The following is a 12,109-nucleotide window of genomic DNA, read 5'->3' as shown; positions in this document are numbered from 1 at the left end:
GTTCGGCTAAAATGGCAGTTGAAGCAGACTGGTTTAACAGTAGCTCCATTCCTGTGCTTAGCTGAAGGCTTAGATTGTGGTTTGGCTACAGACAAGATTCTGACATACCTGACACTATACTTCTTTGATTGGTTTTTCAGGGTGGCAACTGAATTTCACTATATTCCTGAGCTTACACTGAATCACTGCTTTATTTGCAATGAATGGGGCCTTTCCATCCAACGACTTGTGGCAATATATCAGCGTAGAGCTCGGCAGTAAAGGTTATACAATAGCATGCACAGTAACTTAGTGTTAGAGTCCACTATTTATACATACTTCCTTTCCTTTTTTCAACTAAATACACACTTTGTTGGTTATAAAGCCAATGGGGATTTGGTATCCTGTTATTTCATCAAATTGTAATGTTAGTGGTTCATTCCTTTTGCTTTGAGAGTAACATTGAGATGAAGGTCAGGATAATATTTAGCTATCCTTGATGAGATACATTGAGACACAACACTAAATCATGTGGATTAGAGCAGGGTTGAAGGAGGGAGATAATAAAAAGGGGGAGAGTAAAAGAAAAGCATTCAGAACGTTTTCAGTAAAGAATCAACAGCATGTGTATCTCAGCGGTGAGTGTGGTGCTGTTACTCTTCATTTTGTGGATGTTTGTGGTTCAGCTCTGTGGACAGATTGACCGGCAAAGAGACGGAGATGCCAAAGCAAGCAACCAACCAGGAGGTAGGAGGTTTGAGTCATTTTAAAATATCTCCATTGATAAGCCGAATACCAGAAAAGTGAAGAAAGACATTGTGATATTCAACAGCTCTGCTCTGTTTTAATATGTTTCTTTCCACTGATCTAGCAGCTGTACCCAAACCTCTACATTCCCTCTCTAAGCGCTTTCTTGGCCCTCTTTCTTCCGCTCTTCCTGGTCCTCCGTCTCTCCCTTTGCTGGGGAACATGCCGGATCTCGCTAAAGAACATCTGCCCATCCACCTGACTTCACTAGCACAACGCTATGGGAATATCTATCGGCTCAACTGTGGAAACACAAGTAATTATTATTATTATTCCATTTCCATGATAGCAAAACTCAATGCAACTGGTGATATGATCTCATGTAAACACAGAACTACATAAACTTCACTAAATAGGAGAGATCAGGACAAGTTGTCACAAGGCTTGTACACTGTAGAAAAAAGTTGACCAAACTCAAAAAAACTTGTTAAAGAGCAGGTCACACGGGTTTTTGAAAAATATCTTTTTTGCAGTTTGTAACCTAGCTATCCTTCAATGAAAACAGTCTGCAAAGTTGTTAATCAAAAAAGTGCATGATAAATAAAGATATTGTCTCTGAAAAGAAAGAGTCGATTCTGAACCGGCTTAACGAGTCATCATATTTTCGAATAATCTGCCTGTTACAATATACATCATTAGGTAACTAATTAGTATAATCCCCGGCTGCCCGCGAAATACAAACAGTTTGACCTGCCCACAAACACTTCTGCTAGTTAGTGTGTTAACATCATGTCGAGAAGACGCTGTGTTCTGTGCTGTGAAAGCAAGTTGTTTTGTTTTTATTGCTGAAAGCTGATGATGTGAAGTGGAATCAGTGGTTAAAATTCATTTTTCCTCGATACCACAGAGATACAGTTCGAACCTTTTGTTGTGTGCTCGTCATTTTACCGAGAACTGCTTCTCTAAGCTTGGCGAGTTGATTTGCTAAATGCTTGTCCATGAAACATAAGTCTGTATCTTCTTTATTTGGACCAACCACAAGTGGAACCACAACCTGTAAGTATGATTAATATCAAGATTTTTGTGCTAATATGTGATGTATACCTAGTGCAGCTTTAGGTTTCCAGGTAAACCACAATATTACTGTCTTACTGAAATAATTATGATAATTCGCTGTGAACCCACTATTTCCTAAGAATGTGTCGATTAATGTAGACTGTTGTTGCTCTTTAACTCTACTAGCAATTGACAACTTAAAAACTTTAGTTCATCTAATGAATAAAAGGCAATCTATTGAATTTGAAAAGATCTGTCACTAAACATTTTTTAGCATTCTAATTTCTATTATAGCATTCTAACATTCTAATGCCAATACTCTTTAGAAGTCATCATTCTTTTATCGTTATGTTTGTATTAAACACATTGTAAATCCAGACAACTAACTGACAGTGACAACAGCAGCAGCATAAATTAAGCCAGTAAAAAAAACTATTTTTTCACAAGACGTGAAATACGTAGCACCATGTACGTTTCGTGACATATTTGAAGTAAAATGTCCACTGAGTGGTGCTAAAAGAGTTAGTTTTTTTTACTCGGAACTGATGAACATACATATGGTACGTTTTATGTGATGTTGGTTTTGTACGTCACTGCAGTTCTGATTTAAAATGTCCACTGAGTGGCGCTATAACTCTAATTCTCCATGATGTTTTAAAAAAAAAACACACTATCTGCACTACACCTTAACCTACAAGATAGCATGAACAAAAGCGAATGTGGCGTAAAAATGCAATAACAAGCATGCCGTTTTAGCTTGCTTTTTGATCTCTCCTTTCATCACAAGTCATGTTTTTGACGGGATTCATGACCAAGGATTCTGCATCATAAGTCCAACTCTGTGCCGGCTGAGCTACCAGGCAAACTTGTTACGTCTGGTGCCCATTTTCGACCCCCTGACTAATTATTACTCTCTCTCGTTGAAATCACTACATGATTGCCTGATCTTAACTCCACACCTAATCCTAAACCTACCAATCCTAAGGGGGTAGTTGTTCAGCACAACACCGGAAAGCAAAACCTATGAAGCTGTAATCATAACTGTGTACAAAAACGATTACAAGTGCTCGTTGTTTTACCGCCTTTAGTGCTAATTTCTGCTGGAAACTGTACTTATTTGTATGTATTTCGCATCTTGCGAAAAAGTTCCCACAGGTATGTTTTTGTGATAAGATCAGGTAGAAAACAATAATAATATTTAAATAATAATTGCTGGCAATGTACGCAATATTGTTCAATGTGAAATTTTTGTTCAGTTCACTAAGTACAGTAAACAAAACAACTTTTGCTTGTAGCGTCAGTCTCCATTGTGTCTTTAAAATCTGTTTATGTCTTTTATTGTTTTTTTGCAGATATGGTGATATTAAATAGCAGTGAGATCATCCGCGAGGCTCTGATTAAAAAATGGTCTGACTTTGCCGGAAGGCCTTATTCATATACTGGTAATTTACTTCTATCAACTATCCAGGATCTTTTAAAAAAGAATGCCTATGTATCATATCTGATATGTGTTTCATCTTATACCTCACTCTTAGGTGATATAGTGTCAAGCGGAGGGCGAACCATTTCTCTGGGTGATTTTAGTGAGGAATGGAAGGCTCAAAGACGTGTGGCCCATAATGCTCTGCAGCGCTGCACAACGAATTCCCTGCACTCTGTCATAGAAAAGCAAGCACACCATCTCTGCCAGGTACAGGACAGACACGTATTGGTGCACACACACTGATACATCCTTTATCATGATGGACTTTGATTGATTTCCAGGTCACAGGCTCAAGGTCAGAGGACCCTCTGACACACACTTAGATATTTAAATCAGTATAAATCACTTAACACTAATTAAGTCTAACCCTCTAACGTAAGCCAACCCCACAAAGGCATTGAATGATTGACAAATGGTTTTGTTAGGATGAACTTAATTTCATTTCTTGTGGTTTTGAAACAGGTATTACGGGACTACAATGAAAAAGCAGTGGATTTATCTGAAGATTTTACTGTGGCCGCGAGTAATGTCATCACAACACTAACCTTCAGCAAAAGTGTAAACTTTGATTAAATGTTATTCTCCACAATATACTCTCAAATTTATTCCCAATTATACAGTCTCACGTGTTAAATTATGCAAACTTTTCCTTGTAACAGTATGATAAGAGTTCAGTAGAGTTGCAGAAGCTGCAGGACTGTCTGAATAACATTGTGTCTCTCTGGGGTTCACCCTGGATCTCAGCACTGGACTCCTTCCCTCTGCTAAGGGTAACACATTTGATTTTAACCTTCGAGTATCTGGATTTTAGAATAGTTTAGAACAAAGATCCATTTCATTTGCAGCCATTTAAAGATTTTTTCACTCATAGAAATTACCCAACCCTCCATTCTCCCGCCTCATGAAAGAGGTGGCCAGACGGGATGAGCTGATAGGGAAACACATAGAGGAGTTCAAGGTAAGAATGAATGGTCAAATGATGCAAGTAATGAATAAACATTGATCAATTAATTTGCAAAGCACATCTAATCAAGTGCCATTGTGTGATGTGTGCAGAAAAGTGACAATAAAGATGGCACAGTGACTTCCACACTTCTGCAGTCCTTGGAACTGGCACAAGGGGGAGCCAATCAAATTGTGAGGAGCAATTACACATATTACAAAAAATGCACAGACAGTGACCCTGCTACTGAAGAGTTGGAGTTTAGCTCCAAAATGTCCCAAAACACCTGCTTGGCCGTCCAGGACCAAGAGTGGACATGCCCAGACAAAGATTTCTCAAACTGAAAAAAATACAATTATTTGTGCCTTCATAATGTTTTTTGAAAAACTCAATATGTAGCATTATGAAGTATCCAAAGTTGTTAACCTATGAATAAATGCAAATATTGTTGTCTCCTCTACATAGACTCTGACAGACACTCATGTACACATGACCACAGTGGATCTGCTAATTGGAGGGACAGAAACTACTGCTGCCTTGCTCAACTGGACTGTGGCCTTTCTTTTACACAGACCTGAGGTACACTTTTTAATCTGTAATACAGTGAATCCAGAAAGTATTCACAGCGCTTCACCTTTTCCACATTTTGGAATGTTACAACCTTATTCCAAAATAGACTATGTGGATTAATGACTATGTGAAAGAAGTTAGTTTGAAATCTTTGCAAATGTATTAAAAATAAAATGAGTAAACACAAACATATACCTAAGTATTCACAGCCTTTGCTCAATTTTTGTTGAAGCATCTTTGGCAATAATTACAGCCTCAAGTCTTTTTGAGTATGATGAAGCTTGGCACACCTATTTTTGGGCAGTTTCTCCCATTTTTCTTTGCAGTACCTCAAGCTCCATCAGGTTGGATGGGGAGCATTGGTGCAAAACCATTTTCAGGGCCGTTTCTCAATACCAAGTATGCAAAGTTCGGACTTGCGTCCTTCGTAGTTCGGACTTGGAAGTTTGACTTGGGAGTACGAACTCCCGAGGACGTGAGGATGCAAGTCCTGTAATTCTGCAAATGGAACAGCAGTGTACTTGATAACGTCAGTCAGCTCGCCTTTTCTACTCCGGTTATCTTCACTGCTTCACTGTATGTATTTACAATAAGACGAAATATGATATCAACCACCTCTGCCTGTTTTCGTTTTCATTTAAACATATTAATAGCTGCAAAAACGTAGTTCAGGGAATGTACAACATTACAGTGAAACAAAATATTTTATATCAAACAGCATTGCCTCTTTTCCGTTTTTTTTTTTACGTTAAACATATTAATAGCAACAAAAATGTGGTTCATGCAACGCGTTACAAAACAATAATTACAATAAAAGGAAGTGATAACACCACTGCCTCTTTGTTTTCTTCAAAATATAAACCACAACTCTTCGAACTCATTTTAAAAATAATAAAACATATTAATATGTGATTTAAGCTATATGTGCACTGTGTATAATACATCTTTACTCTATGTATAATAAAATGAAACATGACAAGCACAACTCTGCCTTTTTTGTTAAATGTCAGTTTTAATGAACATTATTGGCCATTATAAAAGTATAAGTATAAAGTAAAAGAGACTTGTGTAATCGGAAATAAAGACAAAAGCAGACAATTCGGTCAAATGCATGCTAAAAAGTCAGCGCTGAATTACGATTGATAAATAATTTATGAAGCATAACTTTGTCCTCAGTCAAAATGATATGACCTGGAATAAATAATAGATTCACAAGACCAAAAATTAGCTGTTAGATTTACCCAAAACAAATTATACCTCGTTTAACCACTACAGAGACATCAGGGCCAGCGGCAAACGTCAGAAGGACTAGCCGTGGTGAGGCTCTCTCTGAGGGATACATGACCACTGAGCACCCGGTGTTCTCCTGGAACTCGCATCTTCGAACTCGGCGAAACAAATTTTCAAATAGGCGCTGTCTTTGTAAATAAACCACAGATTTGAGTTTTAAACAACTACATTCTCGCCTGAAATACTCTTAAACCTACATTTCATGACACAATAACAGTAATATTTTGAAAATTATGCGGGTTTTCTCCTCCGCCATTAACGCTCACTGATTGGTGCGAAATGCATTCTGGGATACATGACTGCCTCAAGTTCGCACAAGTCTCCTCTTGATGCATCCTTGATAAAAGGGGCGGAACAAGAACACTTCCGGGGATTTGAACTGTACTTTGTACTAACTGTACTAGATGTGAACTTTGAATTGGAACAGTACTTGGGCAACAACTGATGACGTTTCACAAGTCCACAAGAACACAAGTACAGACAAGAACGCATATTGAGAAACGGCTCAGATCTCTCCAGAGTTGTTAAATCGAGTTCAAGTCTGGGCTCTGGCTGGACCACTTATGGACATTCACAGAGTTTTCCTGTAGCCACTCCTTTGTTACCTTGGCAGGCCTTTTACTAAGGAGTGGCTTCAATCGGGCCACTCTGCCATAAGGCCTGATTGGTGGAGTGCTGCACAGATGGTTGTTCTTCTGGAAGGTTCTCCTCTCTCCACAGAGAACCCTTGAACCTGGTTGAACATCTCTGGAGAGATCTGAAAATGGCTGTGAACTGATGCTCCCCATTCAACCTGATGGAAGTCCTGCTGGTAGGAAGAACCCTGGTGGTTCAAAACTTCTTCCATTTACAGATGATGGAGGCCACTGTGCTCACTGGGGCCTTCAATGCTGCACAAATTTTGCTGTAGCCTTCCCCAGATCTGTGCCTCAATACAACCCTGTCTCGGAGGTCTACAGACAATTCTTTGGACTTCATGGCTTGGTTTGTGCTCTGACATGTATTGTTAACTATGGGACCTTATATACAGTAGACAGGTGTGTGCCTTTCCAAACCAACTGAATTTACCACAGGTGGACTCAAATCAAGTTGTAGAAACATCTCAAGGATGATCAGTGGAAACAGGATGCCTTTGAGCTCAGTTTTTTATTTTTAATAAATTTGCAAAGATTTCAAACTAATTTCTTTCAGGTAGTCATCTTGGGGTATTGTTAGTAAAATTTTGGGGGAAATAATACATTTAATCCATTTTGGAATAAGGACTGTAACAAGTTTTACACACTGGTCTGTTATTGTGGGGACATTTCCACTTTTGAATTGACCTTGGCCATTCAAAGCAGCCAAGTTTCCCAGACCTTCTGCCATCAGTCTGATGGTCTGGCTATGCGAGACTACCATAACATTCTCTAAAACATTCTCTGGGTTTAATGTCACTTTGCTCACAGCAGAGAGGTATGGTTTGTTTTCTTGATCTCTAATTAAACCTGCTCCAGAGATAGTTATGGTTAGGGTTAGAGAAGAACACCACTAAAACCAGTCCAACTTCTTGCTCACATTAAACTCAAAGTAAGATTTGGTGGCTACTTTAACCAGCTTCAAACAAACACTCAGCTTGAAGCAAATCATGTTTCCATTCTCTCATCATCCAGGTTCAAAATAAAGTGTACGAGGAGCTGTGTGGTGTACTGGATGTGCGGTACCCTCAGTACAGTGACCGAGATAGACTGCCGTATCTGTGTGCTCTAATCAATGAGATGTTAAGACTTCGACCGGTAGCTCCTCTCGCAGTGCCTCACAAAGCCATACGAAACAGCAGGTGAACATCAAGTGAAATCACAGTGCTAAACAACACAGAATACAAATACAAACCTCCTCCCTTAATCATTTTTCTGAGGTCTAAACTGTTCTTGACAAATGACCGTGTGGTTGAGTTTCCTGTTGAGAAAACCAGCATACAGTAGGTATGTTTTGAAGCATGAAAGCTGGTTACAGTGGGTATGTTTTGAAGCATGGCACCTGGTTTGAGCTGGTTATGAGCTGGCCCCGAGCAGGAGCTAGCTGCTTACACTCTTAAAAAGGATGTGTTAAAAATAACACAGCCTGTGTTGTTTCTTAACACACCTTTGTGTCTAGTTAAGGACAACACATTTTGTGTTAGTTTTAACTCAACCAGTGTGTTATTCCTGCTAACACAGAAAATGTGTTGTTTTTTTCTACACACTATTGTGTTATAAATACACAATTTGTGTCAAGTATGTTATTTTTTAACAAATTTTTGTATGCAATAAAGACACTGCAAACTAATGTACAGTTTAAACACAATTTATTAAACCTGCTACTAACAATTACATAAAAACTCAAAAAGGTTAAAAAAAGAGAGGTAAACAATCACAATACAGTCATTTCAACATTTTAATTGTTCCTTGAGTGAAAAGTTGTTAATGGTTAATAAAGTTTGTACTTTAAATTAAAAAAAATGTGGTATTTGACAACCTCTTAAGTATTAATCGTTTTATTTACATATTTTTATCAGCATACAAGTGGTGGTGAGGGTCGTGAGATGAAGTCTCTCGTTTGTCTCTGTCATGTCAGTAACTGCCAGAAGCACTTCATGAGTGTCTTCCAGTCAAAGCTGCAAGAGTAAAATAAAGACACTTTTGTTATTTATAGGCTACACATAGCGAATATTGTGAAATAGCGATAGCTAAAAAGGCAAGAGAAGCTTAAGCATCAGAGATTATGTTAGCGTCTTAGGGCAATTTGCACAATACATGTCACCACAAAGCTGTTCATTTTCAAAGAGAAAGACGCGACGAACGAATGCATTTTCTCATTAGCACTACAACGTGTCAGTGATGAATTAAAAGCGATTCTGTTCACAATTAATTTAACAAAAGAAACTATAAAGCTTGTGAAAATAAGCTCCCACCGTCGTGATGTGCCGCAGGTGCAGGCGCAGCTCGCATCGCCAGTTTTACCACGTATATGTGACCCTGGACCACAAAACCAGTCATAAGGTTAAATTTTACAAAACTGAGATGTATGCATCATATGAAAGCTCAATAAATAAGCTTTCTATTGATGTATGGTTTGTTAGGATAGGACAATATTTAGCCGAGATACATCTATTTGAAAATCTGGAATCTGAGGGTGCAAAAAAATCAAAATACTGAGAAAATCACCTATAAAGTTGTCCAAATTGAGCTCTTAACAATGCATATTACTAATCAAAAATTACATTTTGATATGTTTGCAGTAGGAATTTTACAAAAAATCTTCATGGAACATGATCTTTACTTAATTTCCTAATGATTTTTGGCATAAAAGAAAAATCAATAATTTTGACCCATACTATGTATTTTTGGCTATTACTACAAATATACCCCAGCGACTTAAGACTGGTTTTGTGGTCCAGGGTCACATATGTGCCAAATGCCCCTCGACCGTCTCCAAACGATCACAAAAGACATTTTAAAAACGTATAATGGCAAATACAAACATTTCTTACCTTCACACATCAAAGTTATGTTCTGACGATGAAAACACAAGGAAATTTGCTTCTCTCAGTAGAATAATGGCTCATGAAGTGAGACAAGCAGCAATGTGATTGGCTGATATTTAACACATATTGTGTTGGACACACTGTGTTGGATATTTTCTTTTTTCTTTTTCGTTTTTAACACACATTTAAAACAAAGTAACATAAAATGTGCTAAAATAGACATAACACAAACAATGTGTTAAAAATTAACACATCCTTTTTGAGAGTGTAGGACAAGCTGCCATGCTTCAAAACATACCTAACCAGAATATGCTGTTTTTTCAACAGGGTTGACTTATGAAATCAACTGTAGGGCTTGGTTTGGGAAAATTCATGCATTTTAGGGCCATCAAACTGCATGCTGATTAAATGAAATCCTATGAAACAAATTCTTTGTCATTTATTTAGCATTGTCCTGTTGTTTGGCGTGAGATTAAGTATGGTGACATGAGAGTGTGACCCAAATGTGTGAGAATTTTCCTACATTTGAGCTGAACTTGGTTTTGACTTTGGTTTTGCTGCATTTGTAAGTTAGATTCCTGTAAGAAATTCATACAGTCTTCTGTTTAGTATTGCAGGCCATTTCATTCCCAAGAATACAATAATCATTCCTAATCTGTATGGTGCCCACCATGATCCAGAGGTCTGGGATGATCCATACAGCTTCAAACCAGGTACAAAAACTGTCAACTTTTCTAATTTGCACATTTACATATACAAAATGCAGTGCTCATTAACTGTGACAGTAAATCTGATTTATTGCAGAACGCTTTTTGGAAGGTGGTGGCGGGTCTCTTCGTGCCCTGATTCCTTTTGGAGGAGGGGCGCGATTGTGTCTGGGAGAGGCAGTGGCCAAAATGGAGATGTTTCTCTTCACGGCCTATCTGCTGCGAGACTTTCAATTCCTGCCTGCCAGTAAACAGGAGCCTTTGCCTGACCTGCGAGGCGTCGCCAGTGTAGTTCTTAAAGTCAAACCATACACAGTTATAGCACACCCAAGAGAACAGTAACTGATTATGAATAGAGCACCACAGGAATGAGTCCTAAAACCCAAATACAAGCTGACTTTTGTGAACTTTCTGTTCCATCATCCCAATGTTAATGTTTTTTTAATAGGTTAAATGCCTGAAATAATGTCTGTGGTTAACACAAGCTAACACAAGATATTTTCACGTTTTATTCTACAACATAAAGTGCATTATTAGTACCCTACTCATTATTTTTTAAAGATTTTATGGTGGTTTATAATAAGTGGCTAATTGGGACTGTCAGGGGCATTAAATGGCATCACACTGAATTAGAAAACAAATTTTTCAAAGCCTCTTGCAGACAATTTTAACTCAAACTTTTTTTAACTTGTAGATATTAAATAAAGATGGCAAGAGGTGTCAGAAACTTAAAAGTGGTGATGCTGAAGTCATGCGACCATTGGGTAGTTCTTTTATAGCCTAACTTTAGCTTTTAACTTCTGGTGATTGTATTTAGGCTTTACAGTTCATAAAAGCGGTGTTCATTTATATCTTGATGAACAAAATGTGTAAGAATCATACACTTTTATTGGTCACAGTCCTTATTTTCTAACTATCTAAAAGATTAGAAAAATCCTGCTTGCTTTTTGACGAGAGAATCAGGGTGATGCTAACTTCTTTGTTATTGAAATGTAAAAAATGTCATCCCTACACTACTCTAAATTAATTATTTTATAATTTAAGTTGTAAACACCTATTTTGAACTTATGTATTTGAGCACTTTTATTACATTATTTAACAAGGCAGTGCAATTGACTACACTACAGAGTTCATTGTTTTTGAGATGCAATTTTTACACTAATAAAATGCCTGTATATTCGAGAATTTAAAAAAAATGTACTAAAACAATTGATTAAATAATAAAGCTGATACCTTATGATGTTTGAGTTGAACTGAGGAATTTGTACTACAAACCAGTGTGTTCATAATTAAAATAATACATATCAAATAATATGATAAGACACACCGTTTTGCAATATCAAGCAGCAAAACTAGCTAGTTATTTTGTAGCTGTATGAGACGCCCATAAGCCACACCCATTAAATGTAAATAAAGGCGGATAAAGGTGAATGCATGTCTCAACGAGTAAAAGTACATTACTTTTATTAGGACCAACATATTAGGAATACTTTTAACTTGATATGGCTTACCTGTCGAGAAGAAACTCTACAAGTTCGTTGTGTCAACTCAAACCCATTCCATCAAATTCCTCCCTCTTGTGAAAACACTCCGAATTCAATGACTGGATGAACAAAGCCTTCTACAGAAGATATTTGTTTATATTTTATAATTAGACCACTTTTTGGTTGCTACATCAGTATGTGAAGATATTTCAACGCGGAAAATTACTGAGTGCTTCACCACCACCGTTTGTAACCGTTGCTGCTGTTCCTCTCTGGTCCGCTAGAGGGTACAACAACACACACCCTACCCGGTAAACACAGAACTGCACACACTTCCTGTCCTCCCAC

The 12,109-nt window shown here is 37.7% G+C and overlaps 1 protein-coding gene across 1 annotated transcript; it reads left to right on the top strand.

Annotated features, from left to right (window-relative positions):
* Positions 1-909: 909 nt before the first annotated feature.
* cyp21a2 (cytochrome P450, family 21, subfamily A, polypeptide 2) lies at positions 910-11,419 on the top strand. The gene is made up of 11 exons (XM_073847721.1): positions 910-1,042; positions 3,135-3,224; positions 3,318-3,472; positions 3,728-3,823; positions 3,925-4,035; positions 4,137-4,223; positions 4,322-4,402; positions 4,674-4,787; positions 7,718-7,884; positions 10,180-10,283; positions 10,375-11,419. The coding sequence occupies exons 1-11, from the start codon at positions 949-951 to the stop codon at positions 10,617-10,619; spliced, it is 1,344 nt and encodes a 447-aa protein (XP_073703822.1). The 5' UTR covers positions 910-948; the 3' UTR covers positions 10,620-11,419.
* The last annotated feature ends 690 nt before the right edge of the window (positions 11,420-12,109 follow it).

This window comes from Garra rufa, chromosome 9, assembly GCF_049309525.1.
Source record: "Garra rufa chromosome 9, GarRuf1.0, whole genome shotgun sequence".
NCBI classification, from domain to species: domain Eukaryota; kingdom Metazoa; phylum Chordata; class Actinopteri; order Cypriniformes; family Cyprinidae; genus Garra; species Garra rufa.
Note: the sequence above shows the minus strand (reverse complement) of the source record. Positions and strands in the feature narration are given on the sequence as shown.